The sequence below is a fragment of the Triturus cristatus genome, chromosome 7 (assembly GCF_964204655.1).
Source record: "Triturus cristatus chromosome 7, aTriCri1.1, whole genome shotgun sequence".
Classification (NCBI taxonomy): Eukaryota; Metazoa; Chordata; class Amphibia; order Caudata; family Salamandridae; genus Triturus; species Triturus cristatus.
This window is the reverse complement of record NC_140590.1, coordinates 1,846,094,159-1,846,121,808: the sequence shown is the minus strand read 5'-3', so window position 1 is coordinate 1,846,121,808 and position 27,650 is coordinate 1,846,094,159. Positions and strand designations below refer to the sequence as shown.

General features: G+C 46.3%; 1 protein-coding gene across 1 annotated transcript in view; it reads left to right on the top strand.

The window, feature by feature from the left end:
- The window catches only part of LOC146813414 (C-type lectin domain family 10 member A-like), a 168,090-nt gene that overhangs the window by 70,790 nt on the left and 69,650 nt on the right, over positions 1 to 27,650 (top strand). Inside the window, exon 3 of the mRNA XM_085614761.1 lies at positions 26,967 to 27,065. Within this exon, the coding sequence (XP_085470887.1) occupies positions 26,967 to 27,065 (99 nt within the window). The remainder of the gene's footprint in view (positions 1 to 26,966; positions 27,066 to 27,650) is intronic.

Sequence of the window (27,650 nt, the reverse complement as noted above, 5' to 3'; positions counted from 1 at the left end):
TCTTTTACCATATATTGTCTATTACGCTTGGGGGTAAACAAAACATAACCCTGATAAATGTTTACAATAATATCCCGAAAGATGCATGGGCCTCGACTTTCAAAGAATTATATGAGACCCTTAAAAACATGGACGGAAAACAAGGTTCTGATACTTGTGTGATTTGGATGGGTGATTTCAATTCCTTTTTATGTCCATTTAGTAATCTAAATATTTGTGGGTTGGGGGAGGCTGTGGATGTTCCCTCGGCACATTTTTCCCACACGACTTTTGGAACCTGTCTAAATGTAAATCAGTTATCGACTTTATGCTAATATCCAAACGGTACTCTAGCTATATTTGCTCGTTTGAAATATGCGAGATAGCAATGAGTGACCATTTGCCACTTAGCATGTCCCTTATTATTGCGGGGGGCAATAGCAAGTCGAATACAACGGTCCAAAACCTATGTAATTATAGGTTGGGACTCGCTAGGAAGAACGGTTACACCCTAAAATGGGACAAAGTGGAACCAGCGGCTTTTTTAAGAAACCTAATTCGTTCTAAAGAGTTGGAATTTATCACCTGTCTCTCTGAGAACGATGATTCCTCCAATGTCCATGATGCATTTCTTAGTATTTCTGAAGAAATACGAAAGTTACTTCTAATACCTCAGAAATCCGGGGCGAGCAGGACGAAGAGGTGGTTTGATAGAGAGTGCAGTAAGACCCATGCCCGTTTCATGACACAGTTAAAACGAGACCCTAGTGTCATGGCTGAAGTCAGATCTGCTAGATCTGCCTACCAACGGGCAGTGAAAAATAGGAAAAAACAGATCAAACAGGAAGCCTGGCAGACCTTACAGGAGGCCTGCCAGTCAAAAGATAATACTGCCTTCTGGAGTGCGGTAAATGCTCCCTTTTTTAATGATAATGTAACAGACTCTATCGAGGTAGCTATCACAGAAGAGTCATGGGTGACTTACTTTGGGGAGCTCTATCAAGCAGACACTGGGGTAGTCCCAGAAAGGGGGCTAAACTTAACAGCACAGGAGCTTGTACCTTACCCAATAAATGTTGAATTTCTACTGGAGGAAGTCCAGATAGCCATTGACAAGAGTGTGGCCGGGAAGGCCCCGGGCCCAGACGGAATCCCCGTAGATATTTTTAAGGCCAATACCAAGCTATGGGCCCCGCTTTTAACTAATGTCTTAAACAGCTTTACCAAAATAGGATTTCCATCCACTTGGCAGGAAGCTATCGTGGTTCCTATTTTTAAGAAAGGCGACCGTAACGAACCAAAATGTTATAGACCGATTTCCCTACTGGATTCGCTCATGAAGATTGCTGGGAGAGTCATACTCAACACACTGCAAGTATGGGTTGAAGAGAGAGGCATTCTCTCACAGTTCCAATACGGTTTTAGGGAAGGCCTGGGAACAACTGAGCAAGGATTGAATTTAGCACTTCTAGTAGCCAAGTATGTCGAGGCCAAAAATAAAAGCTTATTTCTTACCTTTGTGGATCTAAGCTCGGCCTTTGACTGTCTTAATCATAATAAACTTTGGTTAACAATGCAGGAAATGGGAGTGGACCCAAACCTTTTAATATTTATCAGCGAATTATATCGAGGGGCGGGCGCCAGGGTACGTTATGGGGACAAGGGGGATTGTACCTCCAAATTTCCAATAGGTAAGGGTGTGAGACAAGGCTGCATATTAGCTCCATTTTTGTTTAATTTATACATTAATTCAGTAGCCTCTCATCTCCTGGAAGATATGCAAGATTACCCTAAAATTGGAAATTCTTATATCCCCATTCTTTTATACGCGGATGATGCCGTGATCATGGCCCGGACTCAAGTGGGCCTCCAGAGATCGATTAACAAGTTTTCTGATTATATGGGAAATAGGGGCTTAAAGATCAATATAAGTAAAACTTTTAATATGTGTTGAACTAAAAAGAAGAATATTACCTGTAATTCTTTCCTATCCAACACAAAAATTGAGACCGTAAACACCTTTTCTTATCTAGGTATCAATTTTGATAAAAAGGGCTCTTGGATAGCAGCAGGTGAAACAAGAAAATTAGCGTTCTCACGAGCAATCGGGGCTGTCAAACATTTTGCTAACAAGCCCAGTACCAGTCTTAATAGACATTTATAAATCGAAGTGTGTATCTAAGGCGCTATATGGTGCAGGAATCTGGGGGATAGCAAATAATTCTAGCATACAGTCTTGTCCGAACGCTTTCCTTCGCTATCTACTGGCAGTGCCCGGGTCCACTTCTTCTTATGTATGCCACCAAGAGCTAGGCCTAACATATATCACGGATTTTATCAAAGTGGATCCCATTCTACTGTGGCACAAAGTTTGGTCCTCTAATGAGACAGGTTTGAACAGGGATATAATTAGGGATTGCTTATGTCTTGATGGGGTGTCAAGGATTTCCTGGCTCAGATACATAAAAAATTTCCTTGTGGATATGGGACATCAGGAATTTTTTGATACACCAAACAGCATGGCAGGGTTGTCAAGGAAGAAGCTTAAGGAAACCTGTTTGCAATTCTTAGCAGAAAAACGCTGGCAGATAGAGAAACGTAAGAGCACTGTTATGGCTAATTACTTACTCATTCAAAATCGAGGTATACAGCCATATCTGATGACAGTGCCTAGCTGCTATTCCCGCATGTTATTGACTCGCTTCAGGGTAGATACCTTTTTTAGATTAGTTACCTTCCCTGAGATGAATTGTTGGTCAAAAGAATTAATTCCCTGCCCTTGTGATTTGGTTTCCGTCCAATCTTCCCTTCACTGCATTCTTTTTTGTAAATTTTACTCAGAACCTAGGAAAGGTATTTTACTTCCTGTTTAAAAAAAAACTTGGCCTGAGACAATGTAGAGTGGCACCGATTAAATTACAAATGTTAGATGATGAATTTCTTATGTTCTCGGTGTCAATGTTCCTCAAAACCATTATCAGATTTAGGATTACTATGAACTAGATCTTTTTTTTTAAGGGAAAAATCTTTTTTTTTTATGTATTACGAATGAATTGTTTTAATTGTGTGCTTTTATGGTTTTTGTTTTTAAAATCGAATAAAGCTGTTTCTGATTCTGATTCTGAATATATAGTTGTTAATTAATGTTAAATGTTTGATATTTATTTTGCGCAATTGTTTGTTTTGTGTGTGTTGTTTTTACTTTTGAATGGGTAAAGGGTGGGTATTGAATACATTTTAATTATTTTATAATTAGTTGTTAATAGTAATAGTTTTTAATTTTAAAATAAGTTAATTTTGTAATTTATTATTTTACCGTTTAATTTAGGTATGTGTTGTGGGGATTATAGGGTTAAAGTGTGGGTAGTTAATTGTTCTTAGTTTTATTTTATTTATTAGTAATATTTTTTTAATTGATGTAGGAGAGTAGGGTCTGCTATCCTATGGTCACCCCAAATTTTTGCTTTTTGCTTCACTGGTTTTTGACATATTGAGGCTGTGGGCCTGCCAATCAGACCCCCAGCCTGCTGTTCTCTCTACTAAATTAAAACTATGCACCCTAGGTGCATAACCAAATGGAAGTGGATCACCCTGTCAGCCCCTGTACCAGTGTACACTAGGTACCCAGGGCATTGGTGTATCTAAGGCCTGCCCGGGGCTGAAGCATGTATTATGCCACCCCAGGCTTGGCCTAACAAATTTGACACAACTGGCTGATCACTCAGCTGGGGTAAGTTGGTGTAACTACCTCTTACTTAGGTGTAGTATACCTATACCTAACCTTAAATGGGACACCTGGTAACCTATAAGTCACTCCTATGGCAGGCCTTAACAATCCTGAAGGCAGAGTGCTTGGTTCCATGTGAGATGGTGCTCTGGCATGAGCTGGGCCTGTCTGCAGTGGTCGGAACAACTTCCTTCTACTGTTTCCAGATATCGTCATACCATATACTCTTAAGTGCATTATGAACCTCGCGGTTAAATGCTAACTTTGGTTTGGCTTTATCAAAGCATGTCGAGTAAGGTGTCATACGAATTGGAATACTAACCCCTCACCAATTCTGGCAACGGGGTTAGCATTCCACCCTTCTAGAGGGACACGACATGTACAGTACCTGAAACCCGGGTAAAATCAGACATAGCCTCAGCTCCACAAAATGGATGCTGCCACCACAGACACAAGTCTGCCCTCCTGCTGCTGGGAGTCCTTCCAGCTTGGGAGGTGTGGACAAAGGGTTTCCTGCCAGGGGAGGTGCGTGCACCACCCCAGACAGGATTTTGTGTATTGGTCAGGTAGGGCTTGAAAGAAACCAGACATGCCTGAGGCTCACAAGGAGCCTCGGTGCATATGCCAGTTCAATCCGGTCCTGGGGCACACCAGTCCCGGGCCTGGGGCGAGCTGGACAAAGGATTGGGGGTGTAACCACCCCCCTTCCTGGTCCCACCCTTAGGGAGGGACCTAGCAGGTAGTCCGGCCCCTAGAATCCGCTTAAAGGTAGGAGCTGTGTCCTAAGACTTCAGACATCCTGGAATCAACTTGAAACTAAGAAGAAGACGGGAACTTCGACGCTCTGCTGCACAGAGGACTGAAGCCAATCTCCCCTGTGGTCAGGGAGTGACCACCTTGCTAACGCAAGCACCATCCAGCGAATCAACGTCTGCTTTGCCGCCGCCTCCCGCCGGAGCCCGAGCCCAGAGACTGACAAGACCTGGACCTCCAGACCTCTCACCGCCCGATCCACAGTCCCTGAGAAGAGGAGACCCGTGGAGGCACCGAGACACGTGGAGCCAGCCATCTTGAAAACACCACGACAAGCTGCAAGCGCAACAACCGAGGCTCCCTCCGAGTTGTGCTTTGGGATCTGAGAAGCCCAACACCCGAGCAGCATCTGCACCAAAGGTGAGCCCTCCAGCATCTTAACGATCTGCGTGGGGCCCTTCTGCATTTTGCCACTCGACGCGCCTAACCAGTTGCTGGCCCGCTGGCTAGTGGCCATCTTGGCCACGAACTTCACAAAATACACTGCTGGTCTGGTTGCTCCAGACTGGCCCTTGCTCCCCTCCAAAGGAGCAATCCCTCTGACCTTGCTGGTCAGAACCATCAGCTTATTTCATCTCCTACAACAATTGCTTTTGCCAAGGCTTGTTTGCTTCGATCAAGTCGCCGACACCGCCGACAGCGAGAGCCTGCGCGGGACAGCTCGTGACTTGACTCCTGGACGTCGTCGACCTTCAGGGACCACGTGGCTGCAGAGACAAGCTACACCTTTCTTCCTGTTTGCACCCGACATCGCCTGGTACCCACCTGGTGCCACGCTGGTCACTGGCTAGTGCCTGTGAACACTGTCCCCTCTGCTTACAGGTCTTCAACATCTCCGATCCACTCTTGGATCCACTGCATCTCTTCCGGACCGGTCGCCTGCAGCATCTTTGTCCACAGGCTCCATTGAACAGATAGAAGAAACCCGACGCACTTCGACGCCTATGCACCCGCTTCCTGTGGGTGAGGTAAAGCTGGCACTCCGGTGCCCAAGTGTAGAGAATCATCTTTAGTGTCTGTGTTTCCAATCTTAAGTTCCTAGTCCATCCGGAAGATCCTCTTTGCAGTAACTTTGTACTTTTTACGCACCCATTGAAAACCTATGGGAGCTCGCGTGTGACTATTTGCTCTGCACACGCAACCCGTGGACCTCCTGGTCACTAACTGAAGTTAGCTCCTTGTAGGCCCAGCGATTCTAGAGGCCCTAGGCCTTTTCCCTTTTCTGTTCGTGGTACTTATACCACTATTTTAGTATATGGTTTGAGCGGCCACCAGGGCCTATCCATATAAAGTGCAACTTCTGTGTATTCTACTGTAATCTTGTTTGACGATTTGTGCTCCTGTGCTCATAAAGAGACTAGGGGTTACTTTGAGAAATAAATACATATATATTTTGAATATATATCTGTGTGGTGTCCTTTCATTGGTATAAAAGGGGGTTGCATTTGGTAAAACAGCTTGCTTAACACGCTTCACGAGTTTAGCCTCAAAGACTGCTTAGCCTACGCTACCACTAGGGCAGCTAGTCCGAAAAGGTTGACTTACAACCACACCATAAGGGTTGCTTGGCATGGTACAAGGTGGTCACTAGAACTAGTGAACAGCATATACCAGGCCAACTTCTCACATTGGTGAGCAGCGGTTGGATTTGAGCTTGCTGTGTTTTACCATTGTAATCTCTTGGTTACCAATTGAAAGATCACATAGGTACCTATAGGTACATATAAAACAAGATTAGATATACTTAAGTTCTACTGAACTTAGTTGTTGTAGAGCAAAGGGAGTAGCACACCCTGACTACAACTACTAGATAGGTTTAGTAGGTAAACCCAAGTGTAGGTAGATTGCAACACATCCACCCACACTTAAGAGCAATGGCTGGGGCAGAGGGATCCACTGTACCCATCTCTGTTGAGAGTGACCCCCAGAGGGCACCATCCATCTTTGCTACCCTTAATCAGAATGAGCTCAGGCATTTGGCAACTCTTAGAGGCCTTAAACAGCCCAAGAACCCTACCTCTGCTGAGCTCAGAGAACTCTTGCAAAATGATGAAAATCAAAGAGAGCTCAAGAAAGCTTCCCAGTTAGCCCCCTTAGGGACAGGAACAGGAGGACCCCCTTCTGAAGATGCTACCGAGGTACCCCTTTCCAGTAGTCACCCCTTAGATGAGGTTCCTACTACAGAGGATGAAAGTGAGAAGGGTACTGACACAGAAGGTAGTGAGGATGAAGAGAGAACTAGCCCAGTGCCAAGTGTTATACTTGGCCCAGCTAAACTAAGGCTATTGGGGACTGACAGTGGGTTTGCCCCATTGGATCTCCCCAGTGGACTTAACCCAGGGCTTGGGAGGCAAAGGAATCGCTCAGGTGAATCCAATGCTTCCCATGGCTCTAGAGGCTCTCAAGGTCACTCCAGGAAAAAGATGACCACCCCTCAGAGGAGGGAACATGAGGCCAGAATGCAGGAAGCCCAGCTGAGGATCAGGAAGCAGGAGCTAGAAGTAGCCCAGATGGAAGAAAAACTGAACAAGGCTAGGCAACCTAAAGAGAGTGGGTCTATACCCACTGGTGGCAGCATTGTCCCTAAGGACAAAGATAGGGTCTTTGATAATAGGAACCTGTCTAAGGTTGTGCCCCCCTACAAAAGTGGGGATGACATCCACAAATGGATAACTGCTCTTGAGAGAGCCTGCAAAGTGCAGCAGGTTCCTGAAGACCAGTGGGCAGCAATCCTCTGGCTCTCCTTTGAAGGAAGAGGCAGAGACAGACTCCTCACTGTTAGAGAAGAGGATGTCAGAAATTACAGAGTCCTGAAGAGTGTTCTGGTTGATGGGTTAGGCTTAACCACTGAACAGTACAGGTTAATGTTCAGAGACACCCAAAAGACACAGACTCAGGACTGGTCTGAATATGTTGAATGTGCCACTAAGGCTTTGGAGGGTTGGTTGCTGGGAAGTAAGGTATCTGATTTTACAGGATTGTATAATTTGATGATGAGAGAACAGATTTTAAATAACTGTCAAAACCAGCAACTGCATCAACACTTGGTTGACTCTGATCTGACCTCTCCCCAAGAATTGGGAAAGAAGGCAGACAAATGGGTCAGAACCAGGGTTAAGCAAAAGAACCAGAACCAGGGCCAAGGGGGTGATCAGAAGAAAACAGACCAAAAGGGTGGAGATCTGAAACCTAAAGACCAGAAGTCTTCAACAGGGCCCCAAACTACTGCTAAGGAGGGTGGGTCCCAACAGTCCAAAAAGAAGAAAGAAGGTCAAAAGAAACCCTGGTGCAATCATTGCAAGAATACAACTCACTGGACTAGTGATTGCAAAAAGGGTGGAGCCCCCAACACTGTTGCCCCTAAGGCACCTGCTCCCAGTACTACTGTTAGCAGTGTTGGTCCCCAGACAAAGGGTGTAGTGAGAATCACTATGGGAACTGAAGGAGATTCTGACTTAGACAGAACCCTGACACAGGCAGTCCTGATCTGTGATGGGGACATTGATTTGTCCCTGACTGTGAGCCCCAGTAACCTGGGCAAGTACAGACAGACTCCTTTAATAAACGAAAAAGTGGCTCAAGCCTACAGGGACACATGTGCCAGTGTCCCTATGGTGACACCAGGCTTTGTGGACCCTGGACAGTACATACCAGGTGAGAACTACCTGGTGACCAATGCCAGCAATGCCACTACTTCACATAGTGTGGCAGTTGTTAACTTCTCATGGGGAGGGGTAACTGGCCTCAAAAGGGTTGTGGTTAGTGCAGACCTCCCAGTAGAATGTTTGTTGGGCAATGACCTAGAGAGTTCTCTATGGTCAGAAGTGGAGTACAGGACTCATGCAGAGATGTTAGGTATATCATCACATGTCCTTGCTGTGACCAGGTCACAGGCCAAAAAGTGCCTCACTGAACCACAGGTCTTGGATCCTGGAACAATGGACCAAGCACCTAACAAGAAAAAGAACAGGAGGGTCAAGGCTGTGCCTTCCCCCCTGCCTCAGAGTGATGATCAGCCTTCCCAGGAAGCTGATCTAGAGGACCCTGAAGGAACTGTCCCTGAAGAGCTTGAACCTGATCAGGTTGAGTTTCTGGGGACAGGGGGACCTTCAAGGGCTGACTTGAGGCAGGCTCAGTTATCCTGTCCCTCTCTTGAACCCCTCAGACAGCTGGCTGCTGCTGAGGCTGCTGGGAATGCTCAAGGTACCCATAAAGTGTATTGGGATGAAGGGCTCCTTTATTCAGAGGCTAGAGACCCCAAGCCTGGTGCAACCAGGAGGTTGGTTATACCTCTGCAATTTAGGGGCTTCCTTCTTACCTTGGCCCATGATATTCCTTTAGCAGGACACTTAGGCCAGAACAAGACTTGGGACAGGCTTGTCCCTCACTTTCACTGGCCTCACATGAATGAAGATACAAAGGAGTTTTGTCGCTCCTGTGTTACCTGCCAAGCCAGTGGCAAATCAGGTGGCACAACAAAGGCCCCCCTAATACCACTACCTGTGGTGGGGGTCCCCTTTGAAAGAGTGGGAATAGACATAGTGGGTCCCATGGATCCTCCCACTGCATCTGGGCACAGATTTATACTGGTGGTAGTGGATCATGCCACCAGGTATCCAGAGGCAATTCCCCTTAGGACCACTACAGCACCTGTTGTGGCCAGGGCCCTGCTGGGAGTATTCTCCAGAGTGGGGTTTCCTAAGGAGGTAGTATCTGACAGGGGTACCAACTTTATGTCAGGATACTTGACAGCTATGTGGAAGGAATGTGGTGTCAACTACAAGTTCACCACTCCTTATCACCCACAATGCAATGGGCTTGTTGAGAGATTCAACAAGACCCTGAAGGGTATGATCAAAGGATTACCTGAAAAGCTCAGGCGAAGATGGGACATCCTTCTACCCTGCCTTCTGTTTGCTTACAGAGAGGTTCCACAAAAGGGGGTTGGCTACAACCCCTTTGAATTGTTGTTTGGGCACCCTGTAAGAGGCCCACTGTGTTTAGTGAATGAAGGATGGGAGTTACCTCTCAAAAAGCCTAAACAAGACATAGTGGACTATGTACTTGGTCTCCGCTCCAGGATGGCTGAGTATATGGAGAAGGCATCCAAAAACCTTGAGGCAAGCCAGGCCTTACAGAAAGCTTGGCATGACCAAAAGGCTGTCTTGGTTGAGTTTCAGCCAGGACAGAAGGTATGGGTGTTGGAGCCAGTGGCCCCAGCAGCACTCCAAGACAAATGGTCTGGACCCCATACAATCCTGGAAAAGAAGGGAGAGGTCACCTAATTGGTAGACCTAGGAACTCCCAGGAGTCCCCACAGGGTACTCCATGTTAACAGGCTTAAAGCATATGTTGACAGGGCAGACATGGGCTTGCTCATGGCTACAGATGAGGGACAGGAGGAAGAGAGTGACCCTCTCCCAGACCTGTTGTCTCAGAACCCTGAAGATGGCTCAGTTGAAGGAGTGACCCTTGGAGGCAACCACACTGCCCATCAGCAGACTGAATGTAGACAGGTTCTACAATCATTTTCACATATGTTTTCCTTGATACCTAGTCAAACTGACTGGTGTACCCATGTGGTGGACACTGGTGACAGTCTGCCTGTAAAGAACAAGCTTTACAGACAACCTGACCACGTCAGGGACTGTATAAAGGCTGAGGTACATAAAATGCTGGAATTAGGTGTCATTGAACCCTCAGAGAGCCCCTGGGCTAGCCCAGTGGTTCTGGTCCCCAAACCTCACACCAAGGATGGCAAGAGAGAGATGAGGTTCTGTGTGGACTACAGGGGTCTCAATGTTGTCACCAGGACAGATGCACACCCTATTCCAAGGGCAGATGAGCTCATAGACAAACTAGCTTCTGCTAAGTTTTTGAGCACATTTGACTTGACAGCTGGCTATTGGCAAATCAGATTAGCTGAGGAGTCTAAGGCCAAAACAGCATTCTCAACCCCAGGTGGGCATTATCAATTAGTGGTGATGCCCTTTGGTCTGAAGAATGCACCTGCCACCTTCCAAAGGCTGGTGAACCAAGTCCTTACTGGGTTGGATGACTTTTGTGCAGCATATCTTGATGACATTGCTGTCTTTAGCTCCACCTGGGAGGATCACCTGATCCACCTGAAGAAGGCTCTTGAGGCTCTGCAAAGGGCAGGCCTCACTATCAAGGCTACTAAGTGCCAGATAGGGCAGAGTAAGGTTGTATATTTGGGCCACCTTGTAGGTGGAGGCCAAGTTCAACCACTGGAGAGTAAGATACAATCCATCAAGGACTGGTCCCCTCCAACCACCCAGACTCAAGTTCGAGCTTTCTTGGGCTTGACTGGGTACTACAGGAAGTTTGTTAAGAACTATGGGTCCATAGTGACTCCTCTTAATGATCTGACATCCAAGAAGATGCCCAAAAAGGTTCAGTGGACAGTAAGCTGTCAAAAGGCATTTGATGACCTGAAGGAGGCCATGTGCTCTGCACCTATCCTGAAAAGTCCTGACTACTCCAAAGAGTTTATTGTCCAAACAGATGCTTCTGAGTTGGGTGTGGGAGCTGTGCTGTCACAACTTAATGTAGATGGTCAAGACCAACCCATTGCTTTTATTAGCAGAAGGTTGACCCCCAGAGAGAAGAATTGGTCAGCTATTGAGAGGGAGGCCTTTGCTGTGGTGTGGGCCCTGAAGAAGCTGCGGCCATACTTGTTTGGCACTCACTTCAAGATTCAGACCGACCATAAGCCCATCTTGTGGCTAAATCAGATGAAGGGTGAAAACCCCAAACTGCTTAGGTGGTCCATTTCCCTACAGGGTATGGACTTTACAGTGGAGCACCGGCCAGGTACTGACCATGGGAATGCAGATGGTCTCTCCAGGTACTTCCACTTAGGACATGAAGACGAGACTGGTCAAGGCTAGTTTAATGTCCCTGCGTTTGGGGGGGGGGTTGTGTAGGAGAGTAGGGTCTGCTATCCTATGGTCACCCCAAATGTTTGCTTTTTGCTTCACTGGTTTTTGACATATTGAGGCTGTGGGCCTGCCAATCAGACCCCCAGCCTGGTGTTCTCTCTACTAAATTAAAACTATGCACCCTAGGTGCATAACCAATTGGAAGTGGATCACCCTGTCAGCCCCTGTACCAGTGTACACTAGGTACCCAGGGCATTGGTGTATCTAAGGCCTGCCCGGGGCTGAAGCATGTATTATGCCACCCCAGGCTTGGCCTAACAAATCTGACACAACTGGCTGATCACTCAGCTGGGGTAAGTTGGTGTAACCACCTCTTACTTAGGTGTAGTATACCTATACCTAACCTTAAATGGGACACCTGGTAACCTATAAGTCACTCCTATGGCAGGCCTTAACAATCCTGAAGGCAGAGTGCTTGGTTCCATGTGAGATGGTGCTCTGGCATGAGCTGGGCCTGTCTGCAGTGGTCGGAACAACTTCCTTCTACTGTTTCCAGATATCGTCATACCATATACTCTTAAGTGCATTATGAACCTCGCGGTTAAATGCTAACTTTGGTTTGGCTTTATCAAAACATGTCGAGTAAGGTGTCATACGAATTGGAATACTAACCCCTCGCCAATTCTGGCGACGGGGTTAGCATTCCACCCTTCTAGAGGGACACGACATGTACAGTACCTGAAACCCGGGTAAAATCAGACATAGCCTCAGCTCCACAAAATGGATGCTGCCACCACAGACACAAGTCTGCCCTCCTGCTGCTGGGAGTCCTTCCAGCTTGGGAGGTGTGGACAAAGGGTTTCCTGCCAGGGGAGGTGCGTGCACCACCCCAGACAGGATTTTGTGTATTGGTCAGGTAGGGCTTGAAAGAAACCAGACATGCCTGAGGCTCACAAGGAGCCTCGGTGCATATGCCAGTTCAATCCGGTCCTGGGGCACACCAGTCCCGGGCCTGGGGCGAGCTGGACAAAGGATTGGGGGTGTAACCACCCCCCTTCCTGGTCCCACCCTTAGGGAGGGACCTAGCAGGTAGTCCGGCCCCTAGAATCCGCTTAAAGGTAGGAGCTGTGTCCTAAGACTTCAGACATCCTGGAATCAACTTGAAACTAAGAAGAAGACGGGAACTTCGACGCTCTGCTGCACAGAGGACTGAAGCCAATCTCCCCTGTGGTCAAGGAGTGACCACCTTGCTAACGCAAGCACCATCCAGCGAATCAACGTCTGCTTTGCCGCCGCCTCCTGCCAGAGCCCGAGCCCAGAGACTGACAAGACCTGGACCTCCAGACCTCTCACCGCCCGATCCACAGTCCCTGAGAAGAGGAGACCCGTGGAGGCACCGAGACACGTGGAGCCAGCCATCTTGAAAAGACCACGACAAGCTGCAAGCGCAACAACCGAGGCTCCCTCCGAGTTGTGCTTTGGGATCTGAGAAGCCCAACACCCGAGCAGCATCTGCACCAAAGGTGAGCCCTTCAGCATCTCCACGATCTGCGTGGGGCCCTTCTGCATTTTGCCACTCGACACGCCTAACCAGTTGCTGGCCCGCTGGCTAGTGGCCATCTTGGCGACGAACTTCACGAAATACACTGCTGGTCTGGTTGCTCCAGACAGGCCCTTGCTCCCCTCCAAAGGAGCAATCCCTCTGACCTTGCTGGTCAGAACCATCAGCTTATTTCATCTCCTACAACAATTGCGTTTACCAAGGCTTGTTTGCTTCGATCAAGTCGCCGACACCGCCGACAGCGAGAGCCTGCGTGGGACAGCTCGTGACTCGACTCCTGGACGTCGTCGACCTTCAGGGACCACGTGGCTGCAGAGACAAGCTACACCTTTCTTCCTGTTTGCACCCGACATCGCCTGGTACCCACCTGGTGCCACGCTGGTCACTGGCTAGTGACTGTGAACACTGTCCCCTCTGCTTACAGGTCTTCAACATCTCCGATCCACTCTTGGATCCACTGCATCTCTTCCGGACCGGTCGCCTGCAGCATCTTTGTCCACAGGCTCCATTGAACAGATAGAAGAAACCCGACGCACTTCGACGCCTATGCACCCGCTTCCTGTGGGTGAGGTAAAGCTGGCACTCCGGTGCCCAAGTGTAGAGAATCATCTCTAGTGTCTGTGTTTCCAATCTTAAGTTCCTAGTCCATCCGGAAGATCCTCTTTGCAGTAACTTTGCACTTTTTACGCACCCATTGAAAACCTATGGGAGCTCGCGTGTGACTATTTGCTCTGCACACACAACCCGTGGACCTCCTGGTCACTAACTGAAGTTAGCTCCTTGTAGGCCCAGCGATTCTAGAGGCCCTAGGCCTTTTCCCTTTTCTGTTCGTGGTACTTATACCACTATTTGCTCATAAAGAGACTAGGGGTTACTTTGAGAAATAAATACATATATATTTTGAATATATATCTGTGTGGTGTCCTTTCATTGGTATAAAAGGGGGTTGCATTTGGTAAAACAGCTTGCTTAACACGCTTCACGAGTTTAGCCTCAAAGACTGCTTAGCCTACGCTACCACTAGGGCAGCTAGTCCGAAAAGGTTGACTTACAACCACACCATAAGGGTTGCTTGGCATGGTACAAGGTGGTCACTAGAGCTAGTGAACAGCATATACCAGGCCAACTTCTCACAATTGATAAATATGGAAGTACATTTTTTTAAAGTTAGAAGTGGGTTGTAATTTGTGTGGTGTTTTAGGGTAGGGAATAAAATAAATACATTTATGTTATTATTCATTTTTTTATTTGTAAATATTTTCTAGTTTAAAATTATCTTTTTGAAATTTATTTTTTATTTTGGTTTATATAATATTTGTGGGTATTTTTTATATGTAATAATTATTATAATACATCTTTCTGTTAAATATATTGGTATTTTAATGTTTATCATATTTATATATTTTTTCATTCATTTACTTTTACAATAATTGCTTTGTTTTTTAAATATTTGTTTTGTTATTATTTTTTAACAGACCGGAGTATGAATAGTAAATTTTCTCCCTCCGCTAGCCAAAACTTTCCCTACTGTTGCATTCCCTGGAGTGGGAATAATAATGTTTACCCCTTCGCTATCCAACATTTTCCCTACTGTTGCACTCACTGGAGTGGGAATAGTAATTCTTACCCCCTATGCTATCCAACACTTTCCCTACTGTTGCACTCACTGGAGTGGGAATAGTAATTTTTGCCTCTACGCTATCCAACACTTTCCCTACTGTTGCACTCACTGGAGTGGGAATAGTAATATTTTCTCCACCGCTATCCAACAATTCCCCCTACTGATGCACTTATTGGAATGGGAATAGTAATTTCTCTCCCTCCGCTATTCAACACTTTCTCTGCTGAGTGTATTGGGACATGTAAGTTTAAATATATTTTAATAGTTTAATTTTTTAATTTATTATAGAATGTGTTTTTTTATATTTTAAATTATTTATATACATATATATATATATTTAATTTTTAAACTTTTAAAATAAATTAAAAATAATAGTTTATTTGTTTTTATAGTATTTTAATTAAGTTAATTTGTAAAATTTTTTAAAATGTATATTAAATTAATTTTATTAAAATTAATTTTAAATGTTATTACATTTAATATATTTTTATATATATATATATATAAATCGATATTTTGTACATCTATATTTTTAACATCGATATGTTTTAGTCAATATTTTTGTACTTACCTCTTTAAGTTTAGGGAGTTGATATTTTTGTAGTCTATATTATTTTATCGATATTTTTACATCGACATTTTTTACATCGATATTTATGACATCGTTATTGTGTCAGTGAACCCAACCGTTAATAGTGGCTGCAAAAACTTTCACCAAACAGTCCATGTCGCACACCAATCTGGCCTGTCCCAATGGCATTTGCTATTTGAAAAGCAGTGCTGCACTGCGTTCTCACCTCAAACACAGCTACCGTTGGGGCCTGAGCGATAATACCTGGACAGCCGTACACATGAGCCTCGTCACTGATAATCACCTCAGACTGTGCCGTGGGTGTTCCTTGTGTTCGTCGCCAGATTGTAGTAGTCAATTACACGATAAGCACGAGTTGAATGTAGAAACGTTTATTCACGTCTTATCACGAACAGCACCAGGAGACAACTGCCATCCAGGCAAGACTACATTCTATGAATAAAATGTCAGAGCACTATGTTACCCCAAAATCCGTAACACCGCGCTCTGACATTTTTTAAATGCAGGGATGTACCATATTTACAAAAATACTGCACACCCTGCATTTCCCTTAGCGCCGGCGCCAAAAGCTGCCTAGCATCAATGCAGGCAACCCTGCGCCATGTTGCAAAGGTGCCTTTTGTAATTCTATATGTGCAGGAAGGGACACCTTCCTCCACAGGTACAACCTTTTTTTTTTTAACAACAAACTTTATTGTTTTGTACAGTACAAGGGTCAATCAAGAAAGGCGACTTCGTACTAATATGAAACACATAAGCACCTTTACTGCAATTTCCTCCCACTACCCTGGTCTGCAAACATCAGACCCCAACCCCCCCCCCCTCCCATCCCAACCTATGCCCACACCCACGTCGTTCCATCGCGCAACCTGACGATTGCCACCGTACTGTAGGGTTCAGACACCTCCATGACACTGCAAGCGAGTCGTGCTACGTGGTTCTAAGCAATCTTTCAATGGGATCCCCCATATCGGGCTGTTCCAACAACGCCAGGTCTATACCTCAATACGTAGCCCATCTGGACCATATTTTCCCATGCTTCACTGGGCACCCCCGAGCCTGAAAGACCGCGAGTCCCGCAATCATACAGCGGTCCAGCGCCTTCTTCCAAGGGGACAGTCTAGGGGGGGAATCATCCTTCCAGTGCTGGGCCACGTCCCGTTTGGCCAAGGTGAGGCCCAGGAACAACAAGTGCCGCTTATACCTATTCCCTCCTATGTCCTCAGTACTATGGAGTAGGATCAAACGGGGTTCTAGGGGAAGGGTCCAGGCCAGTACCTCACTCAAACAATTCACCACCCCCTGCCAAAAGACCCGTAACGCCCCACACTGTGTGTAAGAATGTGCCGTCCTCAGCACGGCAGCGCAAGCAGGTCTGGGACTGGATCACTCCCATACGCCAAAGCCGAACTCGAGTATAATAGACCCGATGCACGTACTTAAATTGGATCAAACGGTATCTAGTGGAAACCGCTGCCCCACGCGGACTTGCCAGCGCCTCAGCCCAATCATCATCGGTCAAGTCAGGGAGATCAGCCTCCCACCGCTCTCGCGTATTATGCAGTGTAGTCTTAGCATGGGTCGTTAGGGACTGGTATATCTGACGGATTTTATGCCGACCGAGGTTTCCCATTAACAGTCTACCCTCCAAGGGATGGAATTCCGGGAGCATGGTCAGGGAGCCAATGGCTGGGGATAACGCATGGCGTAACTGTAGATAGCGATGGAATTGGGATTTGTGAAGGACAAAATCGGTCTGGAGCTGCTGAAAGGATCACAGGTACAATCTTTAAAGATGATTTTCAGTTTCTATGTGTGCTGCAGAATGCAGCACCCTTAAAAAGAGCAAAATACAAGGAGAAATTAATCATTTCTCCTCGTATTGCCAGTCTCAGACCAGGTATTCCCTTGTGTTAGTTTTTGGAGCTGCCCTTCCTTGTAAATATGGGGCTGTGTCAAAAAGCAATGGGTGTTATGGGGGATGCCCACTGCACTCCCCTTTCACGCTAAGCAAAGTGTGAAGAGGCGCCTTATTTACAAGGTGGCGTTAAGCCACGTTAAGTGGCTTAACACTGCTTTGTAAATGATTGGAAGGCGATTACCCTTGTAAATAAGCCCCTATGTGTTCAACCTCTGCCTTACATCACATAATAGGTTACCACAGAAATATTGGTTCACTTTATGCAAAAAAAGTGAGTTGGTTAGGAAAGCAGGGGTCATTCCTCTAATGGTTTTCATGCTGTGTACAAGGCAATGCCTCCCACTGGCATCTTCCCTGCCATCACGCCATTGGTCCTGCGATGCTGTCACGTGGCGTAGCGGAAGCGTGCTGGGTCGATAACCCAGCTGTCGATGAATCGAAACCATCCTCTGCTACCAGGAAATTGATAGAGATCAGGGCGCATATAATATTCCCACTACCACGGATAGAGTAATCTCACAGTTACACGCACATACATTCATCATACGCTAGGGCCCATTTCACTAACATACGCTCAAATACTCTACCAGCAATAAACCTGTGGAAAGAAAACTCCTAAACACCCTGCATCTATATCGAGGTCGATAAGACCTGGTTATTGTGACTGTCCATAAACATAATCTATACAACAATAATCGAAAATAATACTCAGTAAGAAATTGACAAGAAAGAATATCCAACACCATGTTTAAAATTATATTGCTTTATCTAAAATTAGTCAAAAGAAAAAATCAATCAGAATAAATCATTTTCTCATAGTTACCTATTCTAGCTAAATGTCAGAACGGGTCAGGACAAGTCTCTCGGTAAAAGTCTCTCAAGACGAAGTCCTTTCAGCATCGATCCTCAGCAACGCAGATTCGGTACGCGGCAAAGGCAAATGGCAAGTGGCAAGTGGCAAAAAACCCTCTCTAGGCTAACATTTCTTATAGTGTCTAAAACAAAGGAAAGATACATTGGAAAGCATAAAAAAGTTGTAATGTCCGCCGGACCTGCTGAGCAGAGCGAAAAGGAAAGGATGTAGCATCGCTACATTTGAAAATCTCCGCTCAGGAAAAGTTCACAAAATAAAGACTACGGAACAGGAACCAAGAAACAAAAATGTATCTTGTTAGTTCTACTTCTCCTCGGCAATCGAGCCACAGTTCAGAGTTTTTCTCTAAGGCTCCTTTGTTTCCCAAGACTGCCAAGGACGTTCCATTTCACTCGAAGATTGCCCAGGCTGCTGATGTCCTCATGGAAATTTTGACAAGGCAAGCAAGGACTGTGGTCAGCTGACTTCAGGACCATATTCAGCAGGGCTCTCTCCCATCACAGTTTTTCATATTATAAATCGAGGCCAGGCTTACAAAATCGGCCATCTTTTTCTAGGCCACCATAGGCCACTATAGACCATCTTAATTAAAAGAAACAAAACAACGTTACTACAGCATAGTGATTAAACAGTGTTAACCCCACTAATACCCTTATGTGTATGTATTTATCTAGCTCTTGCAACATAGAAAAGCATTAATTCGGAAAGCGTTTTGTGCTCAAAAATAAACAGCACACAGCAACGTTTAAACATGAAAACACGCACGTTATTTTAAAACAGCACATTTACGCGTACCCACGTGTAACTCTCTCTTATGTTAAGACAAACGGATTGATTAATATAAACATACTTGCACAAGACAAATAATTAATTATTAATGATTAATAAATTAATACAACGAATAGACATGCCAGAGCTTCAAAAGCCAACGAATTTTCAAACTGAAAACTCTGCTCCAGCACTGATAGGCTCAGCCCACCCAACGCCCCCTTGCTACAGCCAATGGACTGTGACCGAAATACAAACTGAGCACGCCTGCTAGGTTTGCCAGAGTCTGTTTCTTTTCATAAAAATCTTTTTTCCTGCACTTGCTTGTGAAAATGTAGAAAAAACGTGCACTTTATGAATCTCTTCCATCAGAATCATTCACAAACATTTTTTTAAATTCACATAGGTTTGAGAAGTGAATTACACGCGCCTGATAGTACTCATGGCTTAATGACTGTGTGGTTGTTCACATGAACTTTAAAATAAAATATTTCTGGTTATTCATATTGAAACACTGATCAATCTTATGTTCACTACTACAGCAAGCAAGAGACATTAGGAACATACACAACACCCCTCAAGCATCAAGGGACTACTTTTCCCCCATCAACATTTCTGAGCCCCACTTTCAAGCATGTGTTGCACATGAAAGTAGACTTGCATGCAGAAACAGCCTTATTTACCAAAGCCAAACCACTTTTCTAGTTCTGGACAGTTGTGTTTGAACACGTAAATGGATTTATCCACAAGAACATGGGGCGTGGAAAGGGAGTGTGTGTTACATGGTGGCAATGCCCTGTCAATGTGTGATTCCTGTAGGAAGCTGGCTCTCTATATAATATCCTGAAAAGAGGTATATTGTGTAGAAATTCCAGGTATCTCTTATGAGTGAACAGGGGTTTGCTTTAATAATCCCAAGGTGCTCTTAATGTGGTAGTGTGGCCGAGAAGCCTTAGGCTTATCAAAGAGGAGTGTTAGACATTTGTTGCACACACAGTGAATTCATGATACGCGCACACTCAATAAGGAGATCCATACCAATCTTGAAAAATAACACGTATTTTTATAAATTGTTAGATACCAAGAACTTCGCTATTGGGTTTGTACTTTTTAAAATAGCGGTTTGAAGAAAACAGGTAAATACACTTGTATTGTCTTTAATGCGGTAATTCTATCCTATGGGGAAAAACACATATACTGCATATGGGTCTTTCACAGCGACTTACAGGGTCAATCTTCTGGAGTTAAAGTAATTATGGAGCAAGGTCCAAGGCAGCACCAACAGATCAGCTTCCGTAGGCTCTGGGACGTCCAGGTGCAGAGGGGCTTTTCGGCATTGGGTACCCCGTTGGTTTTAATGGGAGGCGGTCCTGGGGAAAAAAGGCTGCAAGCTGGGACTGTAGGGCCAGTCCCTTTGTACCCACAGGGGGCCACGGTGTTTGAAATGCTCAGGCACGTAGGTACACAGTCGGTCTAGTTGTCCTTGGGCTATAGGGCTCTGGTGCACTAGTGTCTTTAGGCATCTGGTTCGTGCTGCAGGAGACATTCACGGTTAATGTGGTCTGCCTAAAGAGGCTGCAGGCGGTGACTGGAAGTTCAGGACCTCGTTGGCACCGTTGACCCTGTGTCGGGTTTTTAGCAATCTGGAGTCATCATGGTGGTTCATTTAAAAAAAAAAAAAAATTATTGATAACAAAAAGCATCAGTACCAGGCATTTTACAGTCATCTTGGCAAGGCAAAACTAAATCTAGACAACGTTTCACAGCGTATTCGGAATCATAAATGCATCATGGTGGTTCTTGGGTGCCTGCAGGGTGTGGAGAAGTAGCTCCACTACTCCACAGGAGATGATGGTTGCTCCTTGAAGTGCTGGTGGTCCTCTTAGACTTTTAAAGGTAGAGCAGCTGCAGGGCGAGTCATCTTTGTTGTTACCGGTCCTAGGATGCTTGTTTCCAGTCCAGGGAGGACCTGGCTTGGCAGTTCGGGCTGGACTGTTCCCATGGGGCACAGGGTCAAGACTGATTTGCATATGGCTGGGTTCAAACTGGAATGGCATGGTGAGCAAAAAAACGATGGATTTAGGCCCAGATCTCTGTACTGGGGTGAATGTATGACATTGTTCTGCATTCTGTCCATCAATTGTTGTTTTTGCATTTGTCACCCCGAGTGGGAAGGGTATGCTCAGACGTGAGTCCCTTGCTCTCCATGCCACTGGAATCAGGCTATCCTGGCTGACGAGGGCTGAAAGCCCGAAACCGGTCCTAGGATGCTTGTTTCCAGTCCAGGGAGGACCTGGCTTGGCAGTTCGGGCTGGACTGTTCCCATGGGGCACAGGGTCAAGACTGATTTGCATATGGCTGGGTTCAAACTGGAATGGCATGGTGAGCAAAAAAACGATGGATTTAGGCCCAGATCTCTGTACTGGGGTGAATGTATGACATTGTTCTGCATTCTGTCCATCAATTGTTGTTTTTGCATTTGTCACCCCGAGTGGGAAGGGTATGCTCAGACGTGAGTCCCTTGCTCTCCATGCCACTGGAATCAGGCTATCCTGGCTGACGAGGGCTGAAAGCCCGAAACCGGTCCTAGGATGCTTGTTTCCAGTCCAGGGAGGACCTGGCTTGGCAGTTCGGGCTGGACTGTTCCCATGGGGCACAGGGTCAAGACTGATTTGCATATGGCTGGGTTCAAACTGGAATGGCATGGTGAGCAAAAAAACGATGGATTTAGGCCCAGATCTCTGTACTGGGGTGAATGTATGACATTGTTCTGCATTCTGTCCATCAATTGTTGTTTTTGCATTTGTCACCCCGAGTGGGAAGGGTATGCTCAGACGTGAGTCCCTTGCTCTCCATGCCACTGGAATCAGGCTATCCTGGCTGACGAGGGCTGAAAGCCCGAAACCGGTCCTAGGATGCTTGTTTCCAGTCCAGGGAGGACCTGGCTTGGCAGTTCGGGCTGGACTGTTCCCATGGGGCACAGGGTCAAGACTGATTTGCATATGGCTGGGTTCAAACTGGAATGGCATGGTGAGCAAAAAAACGATGGATTTAGGCCCAGATCTCTGTACTGGGGTGAATGTATGACATTGTTCTGCATTCTGTCCATCAATTGTTGTTTTTGCATTTGTCACCCCGAGTGGGAAGGGTATGCTCAGACGTGAGTCCCTTGCTCTCCATGCCACTGGAATCAGGCTATCCTGGCTGACGAGGGCTGAAAGCCCGAAACCGGTCCTAGGATGCTTGTTTCCAGTCCAGGGAGGACCTGGCTTGGCAGTTCGGGCTGGACTGTTCCCATGGGGCACAGGGTCAAGACTGATTTGCATATGGCTGGGTTCAAACTGGAATGGCATGGTGAGCAACAAAACGATGGATTTAGGCCCAGATCTCTGTACTGGGGTGAATGTATGACATTGTTCTGCATTCAGTCCATCAATTGTTGTTTTTGCATTTGTCACCCCGAGTGGGAAGGGTATGCTCAGACGTGAGTCCCTTGCTCTCCATGCCACTGGAATCAGGCTATCCTGGCTGACGAGGGCTGAAAGCCCGAAACCGGTCCTAGGATGCTTGTTTCCAGTCCAGGGAGGACCTGGCTTGGCAGTTCGGGCTGGACTGTTCCCATGGGGCACAGGGTCAAGACTGATTTGCATATGGCTGGGTTCAAACTGGAATGGCATGGTGAGCAAAAAAACGATGGATTTAGGCCCAGATCTCTGTACTGGGGTGAATGTATGACATTGTTCTGCATTCTGTCCATCAATTGTTGTTTTTGCATTTGTCACCCCGAGTGGGAAGGGTATGCTCAGACGTGAGTCCCTTGCTCTCCATGCCACTGGAATCAGGCTATCCTGGCTGACGAGGGCTGAAAGCCCGAAACCGGTCCTAGGATGCTTGTTTCCAGTCCAGGGAGGACCTGGCTTGGCAGTTCGGGCTGGACTGTTCCCATGGGGCACAGGGTCAAGACTGATTTGCATATGGCTGGGTTCAAACTGGAATGGCATGGTGAGCAAAAAAACGATGAATTTAGGCCCAGATCTCTGTACTGGGGTGAATGTATGACATTGTTCTGCATTCTGTCCATCAATTGTTGTTTTTGCATTTGTCACCCCGAGTGGGAAGGGTATGCTCAGACGTGAGTCCTTTGCTCTCCATGCCACTGGAATCAGGCTATCCTGGCTGACGAGGGCTGAAAGCCCGAAACCGGTCCTAGGATGCTTGTTTCCAGTCCAGGGAGGACCTGGCTTGGCAGTTCGGGCTGGACTGTTCCCATGGGGCACAGGGTCAAGACTGATTTGCATATGGCTGGGTTCAAACTGGAATGGCATGGTGAGCAAAAAAACAATGGATTTAGGCCCAGATCTCTGTACTGGGGTGAATGTATGACATTGTTCTGCATTCTGTCCATCAATTGTTGTTTTTGCAATTGTCGGGGACAGCATTCAGGCCAGCAGGGCTGGCGCCAAGTCAGTTGAATTGATGGGGCTCTCCAGGGGATACAAATATTCTCCCCATGGAGACAGAAAAAAAGTTAGCACAGGATTTGCACCAGTGCTGTTAATTATCTCAGGTGGAATTGACTGGATTTCCAGGTTTCCAACCTATATGAATCCTGAAACGTCGGAAATCTGCACCACTGTAAGGTCAGGAACCTGCAGGTGAAGATTCCATACTTATTACCGGTTCAGGAACAATACGTCTACTATTTTAATTTGCCTAAACTGGCGAGGCTCCGTTGAGTCTCTTCACATTGGCAGACCCCACCGAACTTCTCCATTGGATTCAATTACGCGTGCTGGACATTTACTCCTAGTTCTACGTGGACCACGACAGAGCTCTGGAATCTTTGTTGGGTCTCTTGAGCACCTTCTGTGAATCCGGTTAATCTTACCACTTCGAAACCAGGGATAAAGTAAGAAGTAAATCAGGGGTGTTCAATATAGGTCCTGGAGGAGGAGGAGGTCCAGATTCAGGCCATGTTTTCAGATCATATGCAAAAGTATATTTACGGACGTTGAATATACGTGAAATAACCTGCACAGCCAATGATTGACCTGAAAATCGGGCACGGATGTTGCCATCTTGCAAGAGTTGCCAGTCATATATAATGGGAATCTGGGCCATTTATCCCAGGAAGGAATAAGCCACAAGGGTGAAAGGTGGATTAAAAAGACCCCATATGTACATTGGAGCTGGTTCCATCCATGTTTGAGGGTACGGTGGACGTGTAACAGGCACTGTTTCCGTTGGCAGGATCCTGCTATTAGGTCCAGGAAGGGAAACAAATTAGAAAAAGAAACAGAGCAGGCACCACGACTGTCAGTGTTCTGAAATTACGAGGTGCCTGTGTGTTTATAAGAACACTGATCACTAATAATTAAAGTTTGACATAATCAATTAATACATGTAACTAGTGCTAATAGTAACATTATGAGTAATGTAGACATTGTTTTCTGAATGGAACCACAATGAACCATTGTGGTGTATGCAGGAAAGTGACCTTTGTTTATGGTCACTGCCCCCCCCCCCACATGTTTTGCTCCAATGCTGATGGTTATGCCATTGTGAGTGAGCTGGAGCCTGCTGCCCAGGCCCCAGTGGCAGTGCTCCCTCCCTAAACTGATATGTGTGAATTGGCTATCCCAATTGACAAGGACTTTACCCCCCTTATAACTCCCTGGTATATGGAACCAGTGGTACCCAGGGCATGGGTGGTAAAGGGGTCACCAGGGCTTGCAGCACTGTTTGTGCCACACTGAGTGACTCAAAGAAACTACTGACAGCAGGCCTAGGATTGCAGACTGCAGGAGCAGTGCAAACTGCTCGAACTTTACTTTGCCCTCACAATGTGTGGCAAAGTCAATGCACTATCTTTGATATCTGCCAGTCACCCCTTAGGAAGGCCTCCTAAAGCCCGGGTGCATTATATCAAGGGTGTGGACATGTGAGTGTAAGCTTATGACATTATAGTGCCCTTTACCATTAAAGGACACTAAGTTATAGACGGTTCATAGGATAATATGAGCTGACACCCGGGCAAACCCGAGGTTGGCAGATCCGTTATGGCACTGCCTAAATATGTCATGGTTGATATCAAACAACGTGCCTTCTCACCCCTTGCATGAATCTCTTGTCAAGGGCAACTTGGCATGTGCAAAGGGGCTACCTTAGAGGTTGCCCACCTGGTTGCCCCAACTTCTATCTGCTCTGATTGGCAAGCCAACATTTCCTGCGTTTGCTGCCGCCAAGACAGGACTCTTACCTCCTGCCAGGCAGTGTAATCACTCACAGTAGTCAGGAACAAAGGGTTGGGCAGGAATGAGATCACACCTCCCTCCTCCAAGCAGGCTAGTGAAGTGGCACATCAAGGCGGTGAGCTTCAAAGGCTGCGCCACCTCTGATGTGCATCAGGGCTGACTCTAAGAAGAGGAAATAGCCCTCAACTCCCAGGGTACATGTGCACAAGGACAGGCCGGAAATTAGTCAAAAAGGTGCACACCTCTAGGGTGAGCATCCTGGTCTGAACACTAAAATTAGGAGTTGCAGAATTAAGGGTAGAAAAGGTGACCCACACCCCAGGATGTGGTCACCTCAGGGGCAGACTAGCTGCAGGGATTCGCAGACCATTGGCTACTTGCTCCCACAGCTCTAACTCCCTTAAATCTATGATTTAAGGGACAACCCCTGATACCATAACCTCAGTTTTGAACAACCTACATCAAAGAAGACAAAAGAAAAGACGCGTGTCTGCGACAACAGGACTTGCACAAAAAGCAAAAGAGGGATACCCTGCACCTATGGCAACAGTCCTGGAACTGACTGAACAAGACTCGTCCTAGGCTACCTTTCGGTTCCCCCCAGAGAGAGGGAGCTTTGTGGAAGTCTGAAACACCCTCAGACTCCCCTGGACTAGTGCCACTAGTTCCCTGCAAACTGCAGGAAAAATAACACTCTGGATCTGAAAAATTGCTGGCCATCGGGCTCTCCGAGGGATAGCCAAGATCCAGATAGTCTAGTGCATTGTGGGAACTGTAGTCCTGCCTTCCACGAAGTTACAGGCAGCTACCGCTTTCCCTGGGACTCCCGGATGTCGAAGTTGCTTTCTGCTCCATTTACCACTGCAAAGGCTTGTTGGTCATCAGTCTGGCAACCCATGCATTCGACGCTGCACCCAGAGGGAACTCTATTGAACATTCATCCGACATCAGCAGCTGACCCATTGCTGTGTTTATGCATCTTTTTCCCCAGCATCATGGTTTCAGCGGTAAAAGCAGCTCTCCTGCGACTCCCGCTCAGCACCAGGGACAGCCAGACAACTCTGCGCCCAGGCTCCATGGACCAGGTAAAATTAAAGAGACTGTAGGGGATTGGTCCTGGGAACCGCGTCACCTTTACCCTGCAGGGGTCCAGCGCAACTCAACCTGCAAGTGACCGATTGTCACTAGTGGTTTTCCCCATTGACCACAATGTTAATTTTTAACTGTATTATTTTGCACTGATTGTATATTATTTCAGAAACCTATATCTCTAGTTATATGTCTGCTATTCCATTCATTTTGGTTTCTAAATGAAGATAAAAATACAGTCTATTTTTATATAAATTGGTGTCGGATTTCTCTTGAGTTGTGTCAATTGCTTTTCGTCCATGTTGGTACTCTGAAATGTTTGACACATGTTCCTCTAGTAAAGCCTGACTGCACTTTGCCACACTACCAGGACTGAGTTAGTGTTAGACAGTGTGAATCCAAGGACCATCTTTGGGGTATCATGTTAGTATTACATGGTGAGGTCTGACCCCCACACCACATAATCCTCCACCTTCCTACAGTGTATTCACTACACAACTCTGGGCTCCTGGTATTCTACAGGTGTGCTCCTATTTTGTCACACTTCCTTGAATGATGGTGAACTCTGACTCCATTCAAACATCTGATGCACCTTTGAAATTGTCAGCCTTAGTCCCACTCTCACACGAATCCCCATACAGTAGACAACTAACTGCTAGGATCATATTTACACACCATGATCTTAAGATGTACTCTAGCACCAGCCTGTGGAAAAGGCCTGTGTGTAAAGTATTCTCGAGTGGCTTAAAGTTGACACGTTTCAGTGCCACATGCACAGCATCAATAATGCAGGTATTCTGGAATGTTCTAGATTTGTTATTAGTTTCGGTATGTACATAAGTTGACCTTAACTCCCTCCCTGTAGTCTCTTCCAGGTCGCTGCTGTCCCGCCCTCTCTTCAGGCTTCTTCTGGGAGTCCTGGTCTCTGCGCTTCTGATTGCAGTTCCTGTGCTCGTTGTCCTCAGTAAGTCTCCCCACAAACAGCATAAGTGTCTACATTTGTGACATAATGATGGGACGTGTGTAAGAAACGGGTCATGTTCGCTGGAACATTTTAATGTCATGTGGCCAGTGGTCAAAGTGGGGGATCTGAGGGGCACAAAGTGCTAATACTTTTTTTAATTTTAAAAGAAGAGTTCCCTTACTTTTTGTGAAAAGACAACCGTCCTGGGAAGGTTAGTTCCGAGAGTTGAATTGATTTAGTGGCACAGGGAGCCTCATGTGCTGTGAAAATGAGGGAGGGGCAGACAGCTAAACAAGCCTTCTTGCCAGGGTGTCTGCTTCTCTGAAAGAAATGTAAATGCACACACCGGGTCAACCTGTAAATATAAAGGGTGCTTGGAAGCCGGTATTGACTTTAATTGATGGAATCACTGGAAGCTTCTGGTTGACACGGATTTAAGGCCCAGTTAAGAGTTTGGCAGCGTGGGAGCGGGCGGCTGCACCACCGCCCCCTACCACACTGCCAAACAGTGCCACCGCCTGCCTGTCAGATTACGAGTATTATCATGGTCTAGCAGGTAGGAGGCGTGGTGGTTCCATGGTGGTT